The sequence below is a fragment of the Acinonyx jubatus genome, chromosome B2 (assembly GCF_027475565.1).
Source record: "Acinonyx jubatus isolate Ajub_Pintada_27869175 chromosome B2, VMU_Ajub_asm_v1.0, whole genome shotgun sequence".
In the NCBI taxonomy this organism is placed as follows: Eukaryota; Metazoa; Chordata; class Mammalia; order Carnivora; family Felidae; genus Acinonyx; species Acinonyx jubatus.
Genome location: NC_069385.1, coordinates 52,763,689 through 52,790,103, shown reverse-complemented (window position 1 = coordinate 52,790,103; position 26,415 = coordinate 52,763,689). Strand labels below are relative to the sequence as shown.

At 39.8% G+C, this 26,415-nt stretch overlaps 2 protein-coding genes across 2 annotated transcripts in view; one reads left to right on the top strand and one right to left on the bottom strand.

Moving 5' to 3' along the window:
• CCDC162P (coiled-coil domain containing 162) overlaps positions 1-626 on the top strand; it is a 176,857-nt gene extending 176,231 nt beyond the window's left edge. Inside the window, exon 48 of the mRNA XM_027057133.2 lies at positions 258-626. Coding sequence (XP_026912934.1) covers positions 258-383 — 126 coding nt within the window. The 3' untranslated portion in view covers positions 384-626. The remainder of the gene's footprint in view (positions 1-257) is intronic.
• Positions 627-9,465: 8,839 nt separating this feature from the next.
• On the bottom strand, positions 9,466-25,108 carry CD164 (CD164 molecule). Its single transcript, XM_027057131.2, has 6 exons — positions 24,791-25,108; positions 21,922-22,005; positions 20,274-20,345; positions 18,355-18,390; positions 14,637-14,693; positions 9,466-12,039 (listed from the first exon to the last, which is right to left on the bottom strand). Exons 1-6 carry the CDS (start codon positions 24,969-24,971, stop codon positions 11,873-11,875), a joined length of 597 nt encoding a protein of 198 aa, XP_026912932.1. The 5' UTR covers positions 24,972-25,108; the 3' UTR covers positions 9,466-11,872.
• Positions 25,109-26,415: the final 1,307 nt, after the last annotated feature.

The following is a 26,415-nucleotide window of genomic DNA, read 5'->3' as shown; positions in this document are numbered from 1 at the left end:
CAAAACACTGCACTAACACAAATGATAAAATATTGAGGAATTTTTAGATTACTCCACATATGGGATATCTTTTTCTCCTTAGCTGGAAAAGGCTTCCTTTGATAGACTAATTCTTGACCAGTTCACTTTATGACATGCGTCAAATATAAGAAGGCACACTAAATGGCCTAACCCAGACTGAACCAATGATCTCAGTCTTAGTCGTAACGGTGACTTTTAATGGTATCTCCAATATCTATTTAATCTTTGTATTTCAGGTACCTATTAAACACAAAAAAAGGATTGACAACGTCTTTCTACCCAATATGGTAGAAAATGTTCACCTTTCAGCTTTTCAAGTTCACACGGCTCCATCCATAATCCCAGAAGGACCCAACTGGTAATCATATACCCTCCAAGTTTTCTTTCTTTTTTTCTTTTTAAATGTTTATTCTTGAGAGACAGTGAGAGAAAGAGCATGAGCAGGGTAGGGACAGAGATAGAGGGAGACACAGAATCCAAAGCAGTCTCCAGGCTCCGAGCTGTCAGCACAGGGCCTGACACAAGGCTCGAACCCACAAACTGCGAGACCATGACCTGGGCCAAAGTCGGATGCTTAAGCAACTGAGCCACCCAGGTGCCCCTCCGAGTTTTATTTCTTTGAGCATCCGAATGAATAAACATGATTCGAACCTCCATTAAACCTTTATCTAATTTTTATTATCAGTATCAAAAGATAGAGTATGGAATGATTGAGATGATAACATCCTAAAAGTTCCAGGTGAAGTAGGATTTGGCCTTACATCCTAAGACAGAAGAGTTGATTTGCATTTCTACAACCTAGGGCCTTTGGCCAACAAGCAGCCTCACATTATGGGTTCTAGATTACTGACGAGGTGTGTTAGCCAGGAGAGATGTCATTGCTGCTAAGCAGTATTTATTAACAGTGAAAAACCAGCACAGAGATACATCTAAACAAACTTCAAAGCACTTATTGCTATTTGTTTCACTTAAGAACATCATCCTCTCTTAATAGTTTTTTTTATTCTTCCTACAAATACTAAAATCCTCTTTAGACTTTTGTAAAGTCCTAATCCAAGTCTTTTTGTTCAGACAAGAAAATGTATCTTGGGTAAAGGAATAAATAGGTAGATGAATGAACAGAGTAGGCCAGAGAAATATTTACATACATAAATTTATACATGATATATGTAGCTTTTCAAATTAAGGAGAAGGTTGAGTCTATTCGAAGTAGATTAAATTATCACCTTACACCATACATAATGAATTCTGAATGGATTCCAGATATATATGCGCGCACACACACACACAGACATATATACAAACGCATTTCTGAAATAGAAAGAACATGAAAAACAAAAGCCAAAAGGAAGATTGATGACTTTGATATCAAAGCTAAAAATTCAGCATGACAGGTGCCTGGGTGGCTCAGTCGGTTAAGTGTCTGACTTCGGCTCAGGTCATGATCTCACGGTTCATGGGCTTGAGCCCCGCATTAGGCTCTGTGCTGACAGCGCAGAGCCTGGAGCCTGCTTCGGATTCTGTGTCTCCCTCGCTCTCTGCCCCTCCCCCGCTCATGTTCTGTCTTTCTCTGTCTCCCAAAAATAAATTTTAAAAGGGTTAAAAAAATTAAAAAATAATTTTTTAAAAATGTTTTTATTTATGTTTGAGACAGAGAGAGAGCATGAGCGGGGGAGGGGCAGAGAGCGAGGGAGACACAGAATCTGAAGCAGGCTCCAGGCTCCAAGCTGTCAGCACAGAGCCCAACACGGGGCTTGAACTCACAGACTGTGAGATCATGACCTGAGCTGAAGTCGGATGCCCAACTGACTGAGCTACCCAGGCGCCCCCCAAAAAAATGTTTTTAGTTCAGTATGACAAGGTATGGTGCCAGTTATCAACTTATGAGCTCTTAGCTCTAAATTCATCCTTGTCTGCTGTGATGTAATTACTATGGACCATGAAAATATTTCTTCTTCGCCAACTACAAGATATTAAGCTTTGTCAGTAGAGACTACTGGAGGGACACTGGAGGAGGGCTTCTTTTCCAGATTCTGGGGTGCTTCTCTAGGCAGGCTCCTGCCACGGGTGTGACTTCTGCAGCATGAGGTTTCCGTAGTGGATGCGGCTTCGTGGTGGATGCCATTGGCAAGAGGCCCTCCGTGAAGGGCTTTCTCCTCCTGCCCCTCCTTTTGTGAGGGCTGACTCACAGCCTCAGTGAACTTCTCTGCCATCCAGTGAGCCGTGGTCACACCCTGTCCAAGGAGGTCACACCCTCTCCAATGGATGTCAGCCCTGGAGGGTAATGGCTGCTCACTATATCTGCTCTCCCTATATTCTTCAGAACTCTCTTTATTACTGATCAGCCATTCCTCGCATTACTTCAATCTCTTGTTATAGTTAATAAGTCTTTATATTAAACTTTCTCCAGTTTGATTACTGTGTGTGTCTGTCTTCTAATTGGCCCATGAATAATACAGAACTGATACCAGTAGTGGAGGGTTCCTAGGGGACAGACTCACAAAGGTGGGATTTGGGGATTTGTTTGGTTTCACCCTTGGGCTTGAACATGGTACTGAGCTCCTTGACAATAGGAAATGGAATGCTAGTAATCCTTTGCATGCAGTGGCATGACAATTAACCAAGCTGTTATCCACGGTAGGTTGTGATAAAGTACCTACTGAAGTGTGTGCTTTGGGAGCCCAAATTGCTACCACACTGACTCTCAGGGCAGTAATGATGACCATAAATACTGGGGTGTGGGATGGGACTTTTTTGGATGCACTTCAGCACTTAAGAAGAAAATGACAAGTACTGGTCCTTTAGGCTTCCACAGTAGCCTTTTAAATCTATTTCTTGTAGTCACAGGGGTAATCCTGCTAAAAATGAAACACACATTTTAAATGTGCAGAATGCTGAATTACAATGACAGTTGAATTCACAGTCCTGTCATTTCTCACTGCTGTTGAGATGGGCTCTCTCATTTCAGTGGTCAGGATGCAATCCCAGAATAGCAGCAGGCAATTGCCAAGGACAAGGTGGGTATGTCTATTATAAAAAGGGCAGCAGGGACATCTCAGTAGTCAGATTACAGACCTGGCACAGAGAGATCTTTTGCTGGTCAATGTGTTTCCCCAAATGAGAACATATGGGCAGCCAACTAGAATACTACTCCATCTATATAGGAGGAAAAACTCTGGTAGCCTAAGCCTGGCCTGAGTCAGCACAGTGGAGTGTCACAGTCTCTCACCCAGAGTCCATACCTAAGTCAATTCACACAGCAGGGCCCCTTGCCTGCAGGGGAGGCTGGATCCCCCTTGAGAAAGGACCCTATACCACTGCTGCAGGTACATTGTAAATCTTCTTCCAAACATTTTACTAAGCGATCTTCCATCATTTGCTAGAGTTACTGTTCATCAGAAAGGAAGAACATCCAGACCATTTGGTGAAGAATAAACACTACGTCTAAATTAATTCTAATTCCTGGGAACCCAAAACACACTGTGGCTCAGCAAACTGAAGGCTTACAGTGATGTAATAGAAGGAGTCACATGTTCAAATTACAGTGGACTCAGTTGGTCCACGGACCCACCAGGTGGTTTTATGTCCGCAGTTTGTGAATGTGTAATTGAAACAGACATAATTAACAACTGAAAGGACTCTTATATTGGTTCTCTAACCCATGAGTTGAAGTCTCATTATAGTAGGAAGGGATAATTGGAAGCCCCTGGAACTTTCCCTGTCAAGAAAGCAAACTAGAAGCAACATTACATCCCTGGGGAAACTGCAGAGATTAATGCCACCATCAAAACTTGAAGGAAGCAAAGGTGATGATACCTATCACATCACTACTTAACTCACCACTTTGGCCTGTGCAGAAAATAGGTGGATATTGGAAAATGACTAGGGACTATCAAGTTCACACCTTAATCAGATAGTGATCCCAATTGCAGCTGCTATCTCAGATGTAGTATCTTACAGGGGTAAATGAATATCCTCCTGGTATTTGTTATGCAGTTATTGACCTAATTTGCCATACCTTTCGCTCCATAACAAATTGTAAGGACCATGAGGAGCAGTTTGCTTTTACCTGGTAGAGCAGCAGTATTCTGTCAAAGTCTTGACTTAAGGCTTTGTCAGTTCTGTTCCCTGCCATGATATAGTCTGTAGACACCTTGATCATCTGATAGTCTACAAAAATCACATTGGTCCACTATGTTGATAACATTATGCTGATTGTGTATGATAAATAGAAGGTAGTAAGTGCTTAGGTGCCTTAGTAAGACCTACAAGAACTAGAAGGTAAAGGGCAGAATTCCACAACACTTTAGGCCTATTAATCCCAATGAAGCTTCTTGGGGGTGCAATGGTTTGGAGCATGTTAAATATCCCCTTCCAAGAAGAAACAGGTTGCTTCATCTCACACTATGTACAATGAAAAACAAAATCATGATGCGTAGGTCTTTTTGGATTTTGAAGGCAACATGTACCATATTTGAGTTTGCTATTTCAACCCACTCATAGAGCAATGTATAAGATTACTAACTTTGAGTGGGGACCAGAGCAAGTGAAGGCTCTGTCATGAGTTTGAGTTACAGTATGAGCTGTGCTGTCATATAGGTCCTAAGATCTATAGGTCCAAAGCTAATGATACTAAAAGTATCCTGGCATGTATGGAGTCTTTATCAAGCCGAATCCCAGGGCAGAACCCTAAGATTTTGAAGCACATCTATGCCCTCTGCTGAGGATAACTATTCCACTTGTGCCTTGCTTGAGACTTATTACCCAACCATGGGATAGTAGGTGAACATGTGGCCTGAGCTTCACATCATGATTTGATGTTGGAGTATCCACCTTGTCATAAACTTGAGCATGCACAGCAGCAGTCTATCATCAATGGAAATAGTATACAATTGACCTACCCTGCTTGAGCAGGTCTGAAATGTACAGATAGCTTCCGTGAACATGTGGCTCAGACTCTTTCAACACCAACTTCTGTTGCATCCTCTTCCTCAATCAATAGCTCTAGCCTTAGGTGTTTCTAACAACTAGCTAGCCAATAAAAAATTTAAGCCTGGTTTATAGACAGGTCTGTATGACATATTGGTTCCACCCAAAAGAGGATAGCTGCAGCACTATGTTCCACTCGGGGGTGAACCAAAAGGGGGTGAAAGAAAACCCTTCCCTGTGAGAATTGCGAGTAGTACATTTGGTTGTCCACTGTGTCTGATCTGAGACATGGCCCGAAGTACATATCCACACTAATTCCTGGGTAGTTGCTAATGGTCTGGCTGTGTAGTCAGGGACTTGGAAGAAACATTAAAGGTTGGTGACAAGTAAATCTGGGAAGAAGTACATGGATGGATCTTGGAATGGGAACACACTGTGAAGGTATTTGTGTCCCATGTCAGTGCCCAGCAAAGGGCATCTACAGCAGAGAAGGCTCTTAATCGGGTGGATAATATAATGCACTCTATGGGTATCAGTCTAATTCCCCAGCTACCCCAGTGCCTGCTCAATGGACCCATGAACAACGTGGCCATGGTGGCAGAGCTAGAGGCTATGCATGGTCTCAGCCAACAACATGGATTTTTCCCTTATTAAGGCTGTCATGCATTACTGACAACTGCCTAATCTGTGAAGAGCCAAGACCAATACTGAGGTTGCAATATGGTATTACTCCCGTGGGTAACAGCCATCCACGTGATGGCTATTAAATTGGGCCTTTGCCATCATAGAAGAGATTCTTCAGTAGAATAGACATATTCTGGATTTGGATTGCCTTCCTGTGTCTATAATGCTTCTGCCAGCACTACCATCTGATGCACATACTCACAGAACGTTTTATCATGGCATTTCCTATAGCATTGTTTCTAATTAAGGAATAAACCATTTCACAGTAAAGGAAATGTTGCAGTGAACTCATGCCCACGAAATTAACATCCCTGGACACATGGAAATGGCTGGTCTAATTGAAAGGTGGAATAATTCACTGAAAACTCAGTTGTGACAGTTGGGAGATACCACCTTGAAAGGATGGAGCTGTTTCACAGGAGGTGACATATGAATCCAGGAATCAAGGGGTAGAAATGGAAGGGACACCTCATGATTATACTTCTCATCTCAACAATCTCAAGCTGTGCTGGTTTGGAGGTCTTAGTTCCCAAGGTATGTTTCAACCAGGGACACAACAATGGGTCTGTTGATACAAGATCTAAGATGAGACTGCCATTTGGCCATCTTGGGATGGGATTCATAAGCCGCTAAACCGATAGGCAGCAAAAGGTGTTACTCTACCGGCTGGAATGGTCAATCATGATTACCAAGGGGAGATTGTACTGCTGGCACACAATGGAGGAAAGACCACATCTGGAACACGGGATTCTCTGGGTGCCTGAGTACTTCCATACCCAATAGAAAAGGTTGATGAAAACTATAACAATCAAAGCAGGTAGAACAGTGTGACTCAGACCTTTTGGTAGTAATATTTGGGCCACCACCAGGAAAACAATCAACCACTTGAGGTTCTCAGCAAAGGCAAAATAAATATTAAGTAGTGGGAGGTCATAATTTACAGAAACAAGGGCTTTAAGGTTTGAATCCACCTGTTGCCTGCTCCACCATTAGAATGAAAATGGAGCTGAACCATATGAATGAATATTTCTTAGCTAGGTGGTGTGTTTTGTCAGCAGACGGTAATGGAGGGATTTTTTTTTTCCCCTGGTTCTGGGCAAAACTCGAGCAGTGCACCTAGCTTAGCAGTGGAGTATCACCGGTGTGGTACCTCCTGTGCCTGGTTTACCCTGCATCCCCTTGGATGACTTCAGATTACCACTGGGATAACATCCCCCCAGGCATAGCTGCCTAGCAGTGGATTTGCAGCTACCACTAACTTCATCCACAGAGCCAAGGTTGTATCCTGAAATTATTTCTGGAATTCAGCTTGAGAACAGTTAGTGGCCACTTCTTATACTTGCTATGCCAGTATAGTTTTGAATTCTTTACTGCTTGGCAAATTATTTCTTAAAATATTACAGATAATATGCCCCATCACTCCAATCCACTCTTATAGTTAATATTTTATGCTGAACTTTCTCTGTTCTTATTATGTGGCTTGCCTCCTGATTGTCCTCTGATGATAAAGACACCACAAAGACTTGAAGAAAATATTGACTGATGAAAATCCACTGACCACAGATTAGCTCCCAGCATATTTCAAGATAAAAAACCCTCCAATTGTTAAGAAAAGACAAAAGAAAAACACAATTCACAGAGGAAGTACAAATAAGCAAATAAATCATTTCACTTACCAGAGTATTAAAATTTAACTTTGCCAATATCAGATGGAAAAGATACAGAAAACATCCTGCTACCCCAGCTTGTGGGAACTGGAAGGCAATCTCAGTCTGTTAAAATTTTCAAAGTGTAAACCCTATGATGCAGATTTCCACTTCTCTGCATTTACTCTAGAGATATATTCACACATAAACAAGGGGGAGGGCGCAAAGATACTCTCTGCAGAAGTGTCAGTAAAAACTAAAAATTGCAAACCTACGATCCTTCAATAGATGCTTATGATACTCATACTACATATGCCAACAGAGAATTTAAGAATTTGGTGTGCGACATACACTAACTTGTAAAGATCTGCAAGTAGTAAGCGAAAAGAAGTTGCAGGATGATGTTAAAATAAAAATCCACATTATGTATTTTCTAAGGGTACGTAATAGTACATAAAAAATGCTGGGGGGGGAGGGGATTGTTTCACACCAGACCAGTTCCAGTAATTACTTCTGCAAAGTGGAGGGCAAGCAAGGGAAAGGGACTGGGGGATGGTCAAAGCCGACATACTTATGTTGAACAGTTTAAGGAAAAATAATTTGAGAATACGTATTTACATATTCCTTAAATTAAAAATTAAGACTTTAAAATGCTCATCTTGAAAATAGAATAAAATAAAGTAAAATCCTCATCTTGAACATTTTCTTCCGGCGAAGATGAAGAACCTGTACTTACCCTCACACTGAAAAACGGGACAACACACACGCAACAGTAGTTTCCAATACATTTGACTTTGAGCAAAGAACAGTGATCCTTGAAAGACAGGGAACGATCAACCCAGCTTACTGCCTGTAGGGAGGACACCCAGACAGAACCCAGTGGACTTCCTGAGTTCAGATGGAGCTAAAGTCAAGTCAGTTGAAAGCAGCTGGAGTTCCCAGAGCAAAGGACCAGGGTGGCAAGCCGCGGAAAGAGGAGCTCCAAAGATCTGCAGAATGTAGTCTCAGCAACATATTGGTCAGCACGTGCACAAGCTAACTACCAAAGGCTGGGGAAGCTTTCCAGGAAAAAGTATCTGGGAGCCTGCCCCAGGCTAGGAACAGAGCCTGTTCCCACTAGCCCAGACTAGAAAGCCCCATAATCCAGGGACACTGGGTATACAGAAAGGTCTTGCCTCAGAACTGGGGAACCCTAGAATAAGTGCTGCTCTGCTCTCACCTAACAAAACTTAAATGCAAGACCTAGAAGGATCATACTGTTTGTTTTCTGTGTCCCAGAACCAAAATAACCAGCATCAAACAGCTTACATGCAAAGAAACTTACATGCAAAGAAACTTACAACTTACATGCAAAGAAACAGGAAAAGTATGACCCATAATGAACAAAAAAAATCAAACTGACCCAGTATTAGAATTAGCAGACATAGGCATTTAAAAAAAGCATACCACTGTATGATCAAAAACTAAAGATTGAGTATGTAGACATGGAAGATAAAAACCATGAAAAATGAACTTCTAAAAATGAAGACACCTGAAATGATAAACACACTGGATGAAACTATCATTAGGTTTAGACTGTAGCATTAGTGAACTTGAAGACAGTAATCTGACATGAAACAGAGAAAGATTAAAAAACCAAATAGTGCATGGATCAGCTGTGTGTCAACTTCCAGCAGCCTCTGTGTCATCAGACCCCTAACAAAGAAGGGAAAGGACAGAAAAAAATATATGAAGAAATAGTAGTTGAAAAATGCTCAAATCTGATGAAGGGCATATATCCTAAGAGACCCAACAAACCCCAAACAAAAGAAATGATAGCACAGCATGTCATAATCAAATTGCTCAGACCAGCAATAGAGAAAAAAATCTTAAAAAGCAACAAAGGAAAACAAAGATATGTACTGAGTAACAGAAGATGAATATGACTGATTTCTCAGAGAACAATGCAATTGAGAAGACAATGGACCAACATCAGTAAAGTGCTGTAAACACTAAAGCACTAAAAATTTCTAAAGCTCTGTCCTCCACTGGCGAATCCGTATCTTAGTTACTATCTGCTGGCCTTGTATAACAATAGAGTAGACAACCCATCTCCAAACAGACTGATAAGGTAAATTCACTATCATTAAATTTCATAATCAAAATGCAAAAAACACTTCAGTTACTAAAAAATTGAACAGATTGATTCAATAAACATGTAGATTTATTTTAAATCAGTTTGGTACATGATACAGGTTGGTTTTACAGTTTTTAATGAACTGAAATAGAAATTTCTAAATACAGCAGTGTCTGCCTGTGCAACAAATATCTGTAAGGTAAAGTAAGGTGTTTTGATAGAACTACATCCGCATGAACAAATCAGAAGAAAATCTGAAAAGGTTTCTATATACCTTCTGGATTTTAAAAAAACCAAATTTTTAATGGCTCAAGATAGTAAATTGCTAAAGGAAGGGGGGAAAAGGCCAGGAGTTCTGTTGTAAGAGCTCTTCTTGCAAAATCTAACTGGTTTCATATTATGGTTTTGTTATTAGAGCAATATTCAAAATTACAGAAGATGAGAAGGCGCCATCAGCTACATTTTCACAAAAATTACTGTATGGACATTAATGTGTGATAAGGTATTCACATCTACGTAAATGATAATTATACCACTGTAGCTAAATTTTGCCACTTTGGGAGGAATGGAAATTCTGTATATTTTCAAATGAATCTTGGATCTTCTAGCACTCACTAAAAACTAACAGCCATGGCACCATAATAAAAGTTCTTGTGAGGTTCCTAGAACTAATTACTAATGAATATTACTAATGAAAACACAAAAATGTGAGGTAAACCTACCTTTTCCCAAAAACCTTTGAAGCCAGAGATTTTAAACAATTAAGGCACTTGAAAAGATTAGGTGTATGTACAAATGTGCAAGTAAAACAAACTTTAGCTGTACCAGCAAGTAACAAAGAAACAGTAAATCTTCATTTTAAGAACCTTGAATATAATCTAAACGCAAGGAATTTTGGCTAATGAAATGGACCAAAGCAACTTGTCATCTCCTACTACAAAATACTGAAAACCAAGTGCTAAACTCAGCCCTTAGAGGCTAAAGAAACTAAAAACCTTTAATGACCTAGAAAAGCAAAAACTTTCTTAAAACTACTGTAAACCTCTGAACTAATCCAATATGTCAAAGGCAGGGGAGAAGTCTCCCTCTAAAACTGAAAAAACTAGTGCTGCCTAAGAAAACTAAAAAAAAAAATTAAAGTATGCATGCTTATATTATACTATGGGAACAGAAACTAAAAAGAAAGGACAGGAGAGAAGGAGAAAGCAGGAGAGAAAGAGAAAGAAGAGAAAGCACAATCTGTCTATCCTGGGCAATCATCATTAAAAACCTACAGTAATCCAATCAACCAAAAATCCCTAGATTTTCTAAAATTACACTGGTCACATTTCTGGTCTCAAAACTTAAAGTGATTGTCTCATTAAAGAACTAGTAAATGACTCTAAAACAACTTCCTTCCTTCTTGCCTCATAAAAATAGTTACTTTTCAAGAAAGCTTGGTGAAAATCCTTTCATGGTACAACAGTGTTGAAGTACAAAGGAAAATCTAATTAAATCAACTTTAGCTTTATACTTTTTAAAAGCCTAAGAAAAATGCTGGGAGGTTCAATATGTGAAGGCTTTCAGCTTTGTGGAATATCTTTTAGCTTAACTTGCTCGGGTCTAAAATCAAATAGTATTTAGTTAAATACTAACAGTATGATATCTAAAAGCAGGTTTACTACATCTTGTCAACAGTTACATCATCAGACCAACCTTTACCTTCCTTAATGTAAAAGAACAAATCACAAACATTTTCAGTTACAGTCTACCTTTCAGTCTGTCTTTTAAGGCACTGTTCTTTATTTTCTCAGTGATATAAGGTGCTTTACAAAGATGAACAATAACCTGCTATTCTTTAATGGTTTGTATCCTTTCCATTCGTTCCTTTAAATCTGGAATGTAATTCCCTGTGTGGCATCTTATTTCTAATGTAGAAAAAATAACTGCTATTGAGCACAAAATTTTACTCTAAAGATACAGTTTACTCTAAGGATACTAAATTTATAGATTTATTCCACTTTTGAAAGGACAGCCAAAAGTCCACCCGATTGATGCTCATTTGGCACATTCTTCTCAATTCTGGTCACTAGACTACATCCTGAGTTAGGATGAAAATAATGCAGCTTTCAGGCTTTAAAATGACTAAATTTAAACTGCCAAAAGAGTCATGAGGTTGTCTGCGCAGGACAATGTTTTCCATCACTTACAGAGTTACATTTGGTACGTCAAGAAGAGAGAACATAATCCCACAGCAGCAGCCATTTAAAATAAAAGAAGACAGCCACAAGGATTCATGCAGAATATTTTAAATATTCCTGTTGAGCAAAATGATTTAAGTGATTTTTCTTCAAGGACGATGCTCCAAAACATCCTATATGCATCCTTTGAAAATTTAAAGATCCTGGAATAGCGTCTTCCATGTGGGACATCTTGAAAGATAATATTTTGGTTTCAGTGAGTTATACACCAGTCCTTGTTAATTTAATGGGTCTGTTTACAGAGTGTGGTAGTTTCGTTCTTTCGATTTGCAGAATTTATAGAGAAAGAAAATTACAGCCTGCACACCCAAGACGAGGACAATTCCTCCAATGAAACTGGCTGCATCAAAGGTAGACTTCCGTCCAGGTTGTGAAGTCGGAGTTAAAGTGGTATTAGTCGTACCTGTTAAATAAGAGCGGAAAAATAACACTTGGTAAGTCTCATGATCCTCTATCACAATTTCAAGACCCACCTGAGCTTCTACTTGGCCATGTGCTCAATTCTACAAAGCATTTGCTCTTGGGTCAAGTCTTTACAGCTAGAATCTATCCCTAATTAAGGAAAACAACCATTTATCAATCCCATTCACTCCATCCAGCAGTATCAAGCAGTCAATGCTACCATACAAATCCAAACACAAAACTACCAGCAAAACATTCTCCTGGTACATAAATTATGCCCTGGGAACATGTAAAGCACTTTAAAAATGTGCAATTTCTTCAGACTACATATATTTTTACTTAATTATTACAGTAAATATTAATATTTGTCACGGTAAATACTTGAACATTCGTACAACTTTTGAATTTTACTAACTACATAAGGTAAGTAAAAATTTGGTCGCAATTCTTCAAATCGCAAAAATTACCTTAAGTATCTACAATTTATAATTCCAACAAGCAAAAAACCTCATTATTAAAGGTACCGTAAATCTTGCTCGGCAAATTTTATGAGCATTACCAAACCATATGGGAAAAAAGCAAAAAAGTTTGAATTCCTTTTCCAGAGAGTAAAATGTTTCTAGAGAAAACAAAACATAAATTTCTTTTCAGGGAGTAAAACGTTTCAAGTGGAACACCATCCATTTTACTAAAAAGCAATTTCATACTTAAATTTTTCTTTTTTCTTAAATCGAGTATCAAATAGACACTGGTTTAGTGGCTGTTTGATAAGCTGGCCACTTTAAAATTAATTACAACTGTTCCGTATTTCTTCCTGTGAAGACAAAATGGCTTCCTTGAAACCAAGAGAAAGGTAGCACAAGAATAAGCGAAAAGAATAAAAAAACCATAAAAGAACAGTATTTTAAATACAGAGAGGAGGATTTATAACCTACAATCATCTGTGGCATAAACTGAATATGATTTCATTTATAATACAAATTATTAATTAATAAAGTTACTCTTCAGATGCACTTTTAGTATCCAAAATCTATGAAGAGCTCACCAAACTCCACACCCGAAAAACAAATAATCCAGTGAAGAAATGGGCAGAAAATATGAATAGACGCTTCTCTAAAGAAGACATCCAGATGGCCAACAGGCACATGAAAAGATGCTCAACGTCGCTCCTCATCAGGGAAATACAAATCAAAACCACACTCAGATATCACCTCATGCCAGTCAGAGTGGCTAAAATGAACAAATCAGGAGACTATAGATGCTAGAGAGGATGTGGAGAAACAGGAACCCTCTTGCACTGTTGGTGGGAATGCAAACTGGTGCAGCCACTCTGGAAAACAGTGTGAAGGTTCCTCAAAAAATTGAAACTAGATCTACCCTATGACCCAGCAATAGCACTGCTAGGAATTTACCCAAGGGATACAGGAGTGCTGATGCATAGGGGCACTTGTACCCCAATGTTTATAGGGCATTTTCAACAATAGCCAAATTATGGAAAGAGCCTAAATGTCCATCAACTGATGAATGGATAAAGAAATTGTGGTTTATATACACAATGGAATACTATGTGGCGATGAGAAATGAAATATGGCCCTTTGTAGCAACGTGGATGGAACTGGAGAGTGTTATGCTAAGTGAAATAAGCCATACAGAGAAAGACAGATACCGTATGTTTTCACTCTTATGTGGATCCTGAGAAACTTAACAGAAGTCCATGGGGAAGGGGAAGGAAAAAGAAACAAAAAAGAGGTTAGAGAGGGAGGGAGCCAAAGCATGAGACTCTTAAAAACTGAAAACAAACTGAGGGTTAATGGGGGGTGGGTGATGGGTATTGAGGAGGGCACCTTTTGGGATGAGCACTGGGTGTTGTATGGAAACCAATTTGACAATAAATTTCATATTAAAAAAAAAAAGAATTATAAAGGAATGTAAAGAAATGGTGAGGGGGGCGCCTAGATGGCTCAGTTGGTTGAGCATCCAACTCTTGATTTTGGCTCAGGTCATGATCACAGCGTCATGGGATGGAGCCTGCCTGAGATTCTCTCCCTTTGTCTCTCTCTCTCTTTCTCTCTCTCTCTCCTCCTCTGCCCCTCCCCCACGTGCGCTCCATGGGCACACGCTCTCTCTCTCCAAAAAAAAAAAAAAGAAATGGTGAGAAATATGGCTGAGGTACACATTTGGCAGTGCTAGCTTGGCTTTTTAGACCTTTCCTCAAAAAAAGATGGCTATATTATCTTCACTCTAATTGCCATGATCTAACACAGCACACAACTAATCAGTGTTTAGTAATTTAATTTGTAAGTTATAAAAAATTAGATCTCGCCTACAAGTTGTACTAAAAGGTTTTGGAGAAACATTACCACATTTAACTCTAACAAGTCATGCCAAATGCGGTTACACATTAACAAATGAGAAGGACTCTCAGCAAACCTACCATTACTGCTCTAACAGCCAACTGTCTTGGTCCTCCAAAATGTAAGAGATGAGTTTTACTCACAACCATTCATGAATAAAACTGGAAAATGGTGGCAGAAACAGTACAAGGCAATGTTGCACACACATCCTACCTCACTGTTAGTTTAAAAAACCCTCAATTACCTGATGTAGTAACTGTGGTGGTAGTTGTAGAAGAGGAAGGCAGAGTTGTGGTTTTAGCTGGAATGTAAACAAAACTTATTAAAAACATAAATTTCCAAACCTCCCAATATCTAACAATTTGTCTTTAAAAATAATGCTACCAATTTCACATGCTTTCCACTTTTTAAAGAATAAAGGCCAAGTTTCAGTTAATGGTTCACTAACTTATCTACGTAGCCAGAATACTAGCTTTTAAATGCTTCTGAAAACATCAAGCAAGCACGAAATTGTATCCATGTTAACATTTATGTACATGTTTAAGTATGGAATTTACACAGCTGGATAAAATTCGCAAAAAAACGCACAGAAGGGCAAGAATTAGTGTTTAAGTAAGGGAACTATATAGGTTTGTTTTGTTTTGTTTTGATAAATAACCTTGCTTCTGTGGCAAAAACTAGTAACTTAAAAAGTCATCGTAAGAAACAGGTGCAACTCAGTACTTCTCCAGTAGGTATCAAGATAGCCTTAACTTCTTTCTTTCAAGGGGATGGTAAACTTTTCTTAAAAAGGCGGACAGTAAATATTTTAAGCTTTGTACACTGTGTAGTGCAAAAGCAGCCCAGGACACCATGCATCTGAACAGGCATGGTTCTGTTTCAATAAAATTCGATTTATAAAAGAACAGGTCCTCAGGAGTCAAAGACCCCCAATTTAAATTATAAGAGACCAAAGGTAGCTCTAGTCTACCATACTACATGAATTTCAATAATTTTTTTATCTGAAAATACCTATAAAGAAATGAACACTTGTGAGAATTAACCTGAATGTAAACACATTTTAGGAACTAAAGCAATGTGTTAACAGACCTCTGTTAGTACTAATATTACTAATAGTACTCTGTTAGTACTAACAGATTCTAATAAAAGATATGTTAACAATACTGACAGGATATTCTCATACAAGTCTGTATCCCTTTCTCTCAATATGAGCATTGCTGCATACATTTTCCCTACCCTGCTCTTGGAGAGACAATTAGGTCATCTCTCATTTCTCCGTACCACAAACACCTTGCAGGGAAATACTTGATCTCATCTCTGATAGGACTGATTCTTATACAGAATTCCTAGATTAAAGGGTATGATTATTTTCAGACTTTTAATCCTTTAAAAGTTTCTGTTGCTTATACATTCTGTGTAACACACTGACACTTTACAAATTAGACATATATTCCTTTCAATCTTAACACTATCAACAAATTTTGTCTGACAATGGATGGTAGAGAAAGAAAGTTTACACATTTTCTATCTGATTCTCACGAACAATCCTCTGAACGTGGTACAAACTAATTCTTTTTTTATAAATAGGCAAAACATTCACACACTTTTACTTTTGACTGAAATAGGGAATGTACTTCTATTGACCCACAGTTCCTTTCATTAAAAAAAATAATTCAGCAGTTACAAAAGTTGCTACTGGTGATGGAAATATAGAAAATACAGTAAATTAAGTAATCTCATGCTGCTTCCAGCCAGCCACTTCTCTAGGCATGTATGTAACAAAAAATTTAAAAATGTGCTAAAACTTAATAGTTTGTCTTCCACTTAATATATTACAAATATTTCCGACCACATTTCTAACATAATTTAGTCATTCTGTTATGGTATTATTTATTGACATTCATATTTATTTATAATATATATACATCATGACAGAAGACTATTATAATTAACCCCAGTGAACACCTTTCTAAGTAAATCAGATTCCCTTTGAATCATTTCTTTAATAATCCCTTAATTTTTCACTTGCTCTCTTTCCACAGTAGGTATGAAAAGAGACCATGTAAAGGTTTGTTTTTCAACCACTAATTGCCATGCAATTGGTGCATTTTCTATAAGCAAGCCCTGGCTTCTTTCCACTTTACAGAACCCAAAGAGACAAAACAAGGAAGACTCCATCGTAGTTCGCTGGAGAACCCAGTGCAGAACAAGCATGAAAACTACATCAAGATCCATGGAGGAGAAATTAAAAGTGAACCCACAATGGTTTTAAAGAAATTGATTCCCCCGCTCCTGCTTCCGGTTTACATCCCACCTTTAGGAAACTAATTTTCCCTCAACGTCTCTGCTTTCATCAATCTTTAACATCCTCCTAGTCAGTGACTTCTAATGGTGCTACTACTGTGTGCTCTCCGCAAGTTCTGTAGCATTTGCAGATCTCTATGGCATGAATACTTCCACTGTAATTCAAGCCACCAACATGGTATCACTGAATGTGTAGCTGGGAAGAGCTATGCACAACTGGCAAGCAAAACCTGGTAACTAGCTAGCTCACCACTGCCAAAGTCTTTCAAAATGAGTTCTGGCCCTTACTACAACATCTGACCACTTTTTCCTCTGAAAATAAAAGTTTCTTGGACACACTTCTCTGCCCATCCCTACTCAGTTTCCTCTCCAGTCCTCTTCTTCTCAACTCTTACGTGTTACTGTTCCATAGAGTTTGGTTCTTAAGCCCTATTCTCCTCTCTACAAGCTGCTCCTGTGGACACTACTACTGCCTACTGATCAGCTTAATCTGTACTGTTAGCAAAGAGCTGTGCCATCACCTCCATCAAGTTCTATCACTTCTAATTCCTAAGTCTATTTGCATACACCTGCAACTCTTCCCCTAGTAGTTCCCCAGAATTCCCACCACAGGTTATCTAATCTCCATGTGTCCACTCTTGTCTTCCTTCCAATCTGTCCTCCCAATCTGGCTCTTGACCTGTTACTGTCCAGCTCAATTTTTCCTCACCGTGTACTCCAAATGCAATTCCCTGACCTCATTACACTCTTTCTCATCACCTTCACCACATACGCCGTTATTCCACATACACACCTTCCTACAAACATCTCAACACACTGGGCTTACTTACCCTTTTCGTAGTTCCTACTGCAGACAAAATGCTGTCTTACTTCTATCTCCAATCCCAATCATCTAAGCCTAGTACTTTCCTGGAGTAGACTTTTTTTTTTAATGATTTACTCCTTCTATCACTTTGGTAAAGATTTTTAGAAGGAGAAAGAAGGTGTAGTGAAAAACTTTCCAGCTGTTTAGGCTGAAAAGCCTATCTTTCTGGAAAGCAATCAGTACTTAAAGCCTTAAAATAATTCTATCCTCTGACCTAGGAATGCTGTTTGAATCAATCCTATCAGAGTTAACAGCACATATTCTCCACTGCATGGAGAATGACCGATGACCTAACTATCCAACCAAGTGCAGCATGGTTAAAGCGCATACAACAATGTTTAAGTAAGAGGAAAAACAAATTCAAACATGTATGAACATACCATCCAATTTCATAGTAAGTATATTTATTTAGATATACCTACAGAAGAGACTGGAATAACTTTATCACTGAAAACATTTTGGTACCTCTGGATGATGGGAATTATAGGGAATTTTAATTTCCCTTAGGCTTCTGTATTTCCCAAGATTTCCACAAAATCCACAAAAAGCAGTGTGTGAACTCAATGTCCAAAGATACAGCAAATCCTCCCATGTACAATGAATATGAAACACTGGAGTTATGTGTCGCTGTCACAGACAATTCATATTAATGTAATTATGGTCCAAAACTAAATACATCTACTAGTTTTTTAAATTATACTAAACTTTTAGGTACTTAATTGCTAACAAATTATCCATCAGAAGGCCTTGCAAATCCTGAAGAAGAGGAAAAGAATCAATTATCTTGTATTACCTGTAGAATTGGTTGGCATCGGAGTGGGCTCGGGTTCTATTTAAAAGAAACAAACATTAAGTCCAAGCAATCTCAAATATCACAATCTATTATACTATTTCCAAATTGCAGTCATTTAAATACCACTTTTATAATTTTGGCATTTAAGTACCACCTTGCGGAGGAGACTGACAGTTGCTCTGAATACTCATCTCCCCTTCTTTAGAAATGGAAGCACCAATCTAAGGTTGACACTTCCTTCCCCTGAGGAAAGACAGACATTTTTTTAGCCTCCCCTGCAGCTAGGTAGTCAAGTGTAACTTCTAGAAAGCATCTGTAAGGTAGGTGTGGGCCTCTCTCCTCTTCCCGCTGGCAGGAATACTAATTGATGGCTGGAATGGGAGCACTCACCTTGGAGAGTAAGGTCAGAGATATTCTTGAGGAATGACAGTAAAGAGCCCGAGTTCCTAATGGTTGTAGAGCTGCTACTCTAGCCCTCTAGCTATACCTGAGCCCAGACTTCCTTTACATAAGAGTGAAGTCTGTCTGTTGCTTAAACCACTCTAATTTGGGTTTTCCTATCTTTCATAGCCCAAACTAACTCTAACTGATACATCCTCAAATAAGTATAATTACTTATTTGATTTTTCTCTAAATTACTATCTTTTAAAATGTTTTACTTGGGGCACCCGGGTGGCTCAGTTAAGCATCTGACTCTTGATCTCGGATCAGGTCATGATTTCACAGTTCATGGGACTAAGCCCCTTGTCAGGCTCAGCGCTGACAGCTCGGAGTCTGCTTGGTCTTCTCTCCCTCTTCTCCATGCACCCCCTCCCCACCAGCATGCACACGTGTGCGCTCTCTCTCAAAATAAACAAGCATTTAAAAAAATACTTGTTTCTAGAAAGTATTATCATGAAATCACAGGTCTGATTATAGTTATTAGTGTTTTCTTATATCAAAATAGATACTAAAATTGTTTGCTCTTTTACCACCTAAACCATACTATATTCACTGTACATAAGGGATAATGGACCTCACACTAACGAAATTCTCAGTCACAAAGTTCAAGTTCGAATGGGAAAATGCCTACTAAAAGTAAATTGTTACAGGTAGTCATTCAAGGCTACTGACACACTCCAGAAACCTCTTTTGCTCTATTTAATTATTACCTATGCACCAAATTACAAATTGACTTCCCTATCCATTTGTAATCTTATTTAAAAAATCAGTTGTTTCATCTAGGAATTTAAACTATTTCCTGAGCAAAGAGTTATGGTTAAAGAGTAATCAATTTCCTCAAATTAAAGTACAAATATGAGAAAAAGAGGGGTGGCCTGGTGGCTTAGTAGGTTAAGCATCTGACTCTTGGTTACAGCTCAGGTCACATTCTCACAGTTCGGGAGTTCAAGCCCTGTTCTATGCTGACAGCACAGAGTTTCCTTGGGATTCTCTTTCTCACTCTCCCTCTCCCCCTACCCTGCTTGCTCTCTCTAAATAAATAAACTTAAAAAAAATTAGAAAACAGAGGAATACAGAAAAAATTCAACCATTAACACAAACTATGCTAGAGAATGTGACAATCACCAGCACCACAACCAAGAAAAGTGCCAGAACAAGGTTGTCTAGGCCTGTAAAATGCAAATAAAGAGAAGGTCTAAAATGCAGGGAGTTTCCAGAAGAGTTAAGAAAAAAAAAAGAAAAAAAGTAAATGAGGAGGTATCTCTCTACCTGCAGCATTCCACAGTGCAGCCAAATCACTAAACTAAGATTCAAAACACTGTCCTTTGTATCAGTATGAATATGTTATTTATATCCAAATTTCTAACAAGATTAGAATTATGGAAATGGCAAACCAAATACTGAACTAAGGCTTCCTGAGGCAAAGATCTTCCTCACCTCTCTGGCCACTTTCCCCGGCAGTCAATGTGAATACTTACCAGAACAGAATTTTGTGCCATTCAACACCTGGCAATCACTAGCTGTTGAATTATGGGAACAGTAGCTTTTGTCTGTTACAGGGAGGAAAAGACACAGAGCACCAATCACTTGCTTATATTATCTTTGACTTTGTTACTAAGATCCAGAATTGCTTCCAAAAATCAAACTCAAGGATAAATACTTTGTAAGTCCACAGACCGATAAAATAACTTTTATTTTCTTTTCCCCACTGTTTAAGAAGTAATACATAGGATCCCTCCAAATATTCTTCTAAACTCATCATAAATATACTGAACAGATAAATCGGAAAACACTCAGATCACAGAACTGTGGCAATGACTACCATACAGGGAAGGTTGCTAGAATCTACAAATAGGGCTGAGTCAGTAGGGAGAAACAGTCAAGATCTTTAATAAAGGCTTAGTCACCACAGGAGGTGCCCAGATAGCAGCAGCAGGACCTCTGTTCCAGATCTCTGCTTTGGTCATCTACACTTTCTAAAACTGCTTTCCTAGATGGTCAGACTTGTAAGAAGAGTAAGGGAGACCTTTCCCCAACATATCCTACAGTAAGGTATTGGAGCCCCAAAAAATACACCAAGTCCCAAGAAGAAGAGGCGTGTGCTCTTAAATTCCATTTTATGACTTTAAAAAAAGGGACTCTTAAACAAAAAATTAACTTTACCCCAAACTAAGCTAATACCTTAATTTTAAAAGAAGTTTTTCAACTTTTTTATGTAGTGATATATCCACAATTCTTACATTTTTTTAACGCACAAAGAAGCTTAACATATAGTGTTAGCTTTTTCTTTTATATACATATAAACCAGATAGACTGTTTTACTGATAAGAAAAAAATGCAACTACCTTCCATTAAAAAAACAGAATATGCTATAATTCCGCAGTCCTAACAAAAACCTTATTGGCATTTCAAAGTATCTTCAAGTAGCTCTTTATCCCTCAAATTAAAGGTTACTCTCTTCCCATGTCATTCTTCTTTCATATTTAAGTATCCAACAAAGTTTTATAAGGTCTCCATAGTTCATCTAGTAGGTGACAGAAGATAAATGCCTCCTTTTTCTAGACAACTATTTTCAGGGGAAAATTTTACAACTTTCTTTCACTGCTAATTTCAGTGTACCTGTACCATTCCATCTTCCAAATCTTTAAAATCTCTCTTCCCTTGGGGCACCTGGGTGGCTCAGTAGGTTAAGCATAGCACTCAACTTTGGCTCATGTCATGATCTCACGGTCCTTGAGTTTGAGCCCCATATTGTGCTCTGCGATGACAGCACAGAGCCTGCTTGGGATTCTCTCTCTCAGCCCCTCCCCAGCTCACGTGCTCACGCACATTCTCTCTCTCTCTCAAAATAAATAAATAAACTTAAAAAAATAAAAACTACTGAACCTTAATTATCCCTCTAAGGAATTAAAGGTGTGGGGACAGAATGGGAGACCAGAGTTTTGGGGGGAAATGTGAAGCAACGGGCACTTTAACGAAAAAGTATTTGACTTGCAAAATAAATAGTAACACACTATACCAAATTTTCTACATAATTTTCAAATGTTCAGGAATGCCCTGTAGAATACCTTAAAAGGTTAAAACAAAACAGTTTGCAGTCTCAAAATTGAAGCAATCTTTTCTTACCTTTACATTCTATCCAAAAGCAGGTAGTAGCATCAAGGCTAGCATTGAAACAGGAAACACAGCTGTTGCGGTTTTCACAGATATCTGGTGGGGAGGGGAATATAAAACCAATCAATTGATAACTCACTTTGAGTTTGTATCACTTACCTTTTTTACACAAATGTGAGCATTACATATGATACTAAACTCACTAATTCAGAGAAGTGGTAAAACGTTATACAGCCCATTGATAGATGAATGGATTTAAAAAAGTGTATACATTTTGCAGTATTTTTCAACCACAAAAAAAGGAAATCTTGCCATATGCTACAACATGGATGAACTTTAAGGGCATTATGTGAAATTAGACATTCAAAAAAGGACAAACACTGCATGATTCCACCTATATAAAGTATCTAAAACAGTCACAGTCAGAAGCAGAAAGTAGAATGATGGCTACGGGGAGGGGAAATGGAGATTTGCTGGTCAAGCAGGGTATAGTTTCAAGTAGGATGAAAAGTTCTAGAGCTCCTCTGTATAACATCGCGTTTACAGTTAATAATGTACTTTACACTTAAAAATTTGTTGGGTTGGTAGACCTCATGTTAGATGGGGTTTTTTTAACCACACACACAAAAACACTTCATAAATTGGCTTAATAAAAATTTCCTATCATTATAAACGACTTAAGAAGCTGAAATAAACTCAAGAGAAAGGGAAGAAAAAAACCCCACAAGCTAGTGAGAAGGCTCAGTACCTATCTAGACAACGCTATTTCACAGACACTCAGGGTTTCTTGAGCCATTTTAAAACATCCATAAAAAATAAAAATATTGGCAAAAAAGGCTATGTTATAAGGCCAACGCCACACACAGGGAAATCACTGCCCTAAAACATCAGCTGAGACACTGGAATTTTTAATAGTAATAAAGATTTGTTACAGATTGAACCCAAGCTCTGATGATGCCCATTCTGAAAACCTCAAGAGATTCGGAACTCATAAACGGCCTGCTCTTTCCAGGGTCCTCCATGAATGGAGGGTAAGAAACAACAAGACCTGGAAGGAGCAACATCCATGTACACGTAATTTAACAAGTTAGCAGGGTTTTTGTCAATAATTTAAACCAAATGACCAAAAGACTTTAGAATAGGGCTCTATCCATTTTCCTGGAAGGTTGATGCCCCCCAAAACATTCATATTTGCTTTCCGCATGCTTTAAAAAAAACAGTTCTGCATAGAGGCAACGCATTTCAATATTTTATGATTAGTATTCATCAGGGACTGGGACATACGTAATACCCTGAATAAGGGGTTCACAAAATAGAAAATAAATTCTGTAGACGTCTGTATACTGATTAAAAAAAAAAAAAAAAAAAAAAGCTAGTTGTCTAAAATCTTTTGTTCCTGATGATTAATGTTTGAATAGCATAATCAATGTTATTTACAATGAACTAAACTTGCTACCTTTCATTTTAGACTGAAGCTTATCCAACTACTATTTACAGAAAACAAAACATCTTTGCACAACTTTCAATTACAAAAAGGCAATTAACGGGAATCTCCAAGCTTCTCTTGGAAAAATACACACAACACTCCAAAACTACAATTCTGGGAAAAAACTGCAAAATCAGCAGGAGACAATACACATTGTGCTCTATCCTCTTAAAAACAGTGCAGTCAGAATGTCCAGTATCGTACTGCAATTTACTTTCCTCATTTAACAATTTTTTAATTTTACTATTACATATTTATAAACAATTATACATTTTATTAAACTTTCATGAAACAAACCAAAGGAAGACACTGGAAAATAGTATCATCAGTCTGAGGGAATGGGGCGGGGGGGGGGGGTGGGGACCACGGTAAATATCCTGACACTCCACGGCAATTCTTTGGTCAAGATGCCAGTTACTCCTTACTCAATATTAACTACAATCACCAATTATACTAAATTGCAGGTTTTAAATATCTAGGGCTCCTTCACCTTTCTACCTTAAATTTATCTTCCCCTCTCTTTTGTGTTGTAAAGACATTGCCAATTCAATGTATGCCTCAACCAGTACCCAAGTCTACTGCAGAGCTTAACAAAGGGTGTGTTCCTGATCGGGTTTTGAAAAATCAACAGACCTGGGTTCCAATCCCAGCTTCACAATCAACTAAATTTACGCTTCTCGCAGTTACTTTAACTCCATCTTCCTCCTAGATTTCACTGCCTATCTTCTAGTTTAGCCTTAAATACCAAAAAGGATATGTGAAGCACTGAGTACACGAATGGTTACTTTTTTTCTTTGCACATAGCAAAGTTTTAATTAATCGAATGCCCAACCCTCGAGTATATCTCATACCTATCCGCAGAATCAATATAGTTAGATCCCAGGCAACTTATTTTCTCAGACCGAAGTCGGAGACACTAGCAGCATTAACGTCTACGGTTTCTTTCCCTCTTTCGCCAACTTCCGGAGAAGCCTCCTCTCGGAGGCAGGACCTGGGTGGGCAAACGGCTAACCCCAAAGAGAGGGGGGTTCGACTTCATCAACAACTTTGGAGGCGAGTCGCCTCGCCCCATGATCAACCCCACTGCAGCCACCGCGGGAGGAAGCCACGTCCCCTCTTCCGAGCGTGAGGTGAGACTGGGGATTACGAGGCACTTTTTAAAAGCATGTCGGCGTGGGGCACTCGGGATGGCAAAGGCCACGGAGGCTCGACCGCCCCTTCTCCCCGGGGCGCTCCCCCACCCCCGCCACCCCGTGCCGGGCCCCGGCTAGACTCGGACGGGCCGCCATGTTGCTGGAGCGCGGCCCGCCCGGGCCCCGCGCGCACCGCGGGCAGGACAGGCGGCTCGGCTCGGCGGGCGTGCCAGTGCGGGAAGCCCGTTGGGCCGGCCCCCACCTTGTGCTGGAATGGTGACCGGCGTTAGAGTCGTCACCGACGTCGGAACTGACTTGGTGGTCGCTAAAGTCGTAACTGCAGTCACGTTCGGGTCCGGGGAGACGTCCTGAGCCGCGGTCAGCACACAGAGCGCGGCCAGGCAGGCAGCGGCCCACGGCAGCTGGCGGGAGAGCCCCGACATCACGTCCTCCGCGCTGATGTTCGGGCGAAAGCTGCTGCGAACTCCGCTCCGTCAGTCCCTCTCTCCCCTGCGGCACCGCCTCGGAGAGTCTGGTCCCCCGCGAGATCGCGACGGGGTCACGTGAGGGGCCCCAGGCCACGGCGTGCGGGGGCGAGGCGGAGCAGGGGCGGACCGCGGACGATACCAACTGGAATCCTACGGGAGGGGAAACGGGCATCGAGAGGAAATCGAGGGACGCTGTCCCTCAAAGCAACTGAAATATAGCGAAGAAGCTCGGCAGATGCAGTAAACTATTTCCTTTGCCTTCAGGTTATCACCCAGGACGCCGCTGGGCTGTTCTAGTTCCTGCGATAGGGTAAGCTCCGACCCTGGCTTGAATGGAACAACCTACATGAGGTGGCGCTCGGCGTCCACCCGAGCGACCAGCTAGGCTGTAAATGCGCGGTCCCACGTGACTTTCTGGGCCTCGCCTCCAGGATCTGTGTCCGCCCGGCTGTGGTTTTCGTGGAGTGCACTTAGAATCAGGACGTGAATTAAGTTTGTGGTGTGTTCCCGCATTCCGAGGGTGCTTGCACAGAACTTTAGTGGGACCCGCGCTTCTGTCCTTTGAAAATTGGTTTTTCTGGAAATAACCCCGTGTTGGGATCCCCCAGGGAAATGAAGAAACCACGTGGTTGAGTTTCTGCTCCGCCGCCCACCTAGGGTGAGCGGCTAAAACGCCGAAAGCGTCCTGCCTTCCAACCAGAGCCGAACACCGTCTACCTCTATCACACTTGCCCAACCTGTCTTTTCTGAATTTCTTTCTGTTTCAGCCATTGGTAGCAGAAGCCAGTCAACGCCACCACCACACAGAGAATCAAAGACAAGCTGGGTTGGAAATCCGTCTGGTCCGTTCCCACCCCCACTTTGCAGGTGAGGAAACCGAGACTCAGAAAAAGTGACTTGACCGAAAAACGGTGCTTGGCAACAGGGCTGAATTTCGAAATGCCTGTTAATGTTCTGTCACTGCTCAGGTTTTTAGTAAGGGTGAGCGCCATCTGATGCCCAGTCTCACAAAATATTCACAATTGCAGCCATGCTTATATTAAATAGTAAAAATTGGACTCTAAAAGATATTTTAATGCTGTTTTCAGTTATTTGTACTTATCATGCAAGTTTATTCACATTTAACCCTAATAAAATAGCGCGAACGTTATTTGCTTTTTTTGAGATCTGCTTTGCTATGAAAAACCAAAAAAGTTGACTCCATAAACATTTTACCATTTTTTCCTCAATTTCACATCTTCACTACTTTCTAGGATCTAACCAGTGGGGTTCTTTTGTACCCTGATGACTATGAACATTTGTTCTATTGACTACACTAGTTGGAGATTTGCTTGGATGTAAATAAGAAGCTGATGATGGTTGATCCAACCTATGGCTGGAAGAATGAGAGTGCAGCCAA

Excerpts from the sequence above, each read along its gene's own strand:
- CD164 (XM_027057131.2), bottom strand. The coding sequence starts at position 24,971 with ATGTCGGGGCTCTCCCGCCAGCTGCCGTGGGCCGCTGCCTGCCTGGCC. Across the intron at positions 20,346-21,921 it reads CTTTTGGATAGAATGTAAAG|ACAAAAGCTACTGTTCCCAT; the intron begins GTAAGAAAAGAT and ends TCCCTGTAACAG. Across the intron at positions 18,391-20,273 it reads TGGCACAAAATTCTGTTCTG|AACCCGAGCCCACTCCGATG; the intron begins GTAAGTATTCAC and ends TCTTTTAAATAG.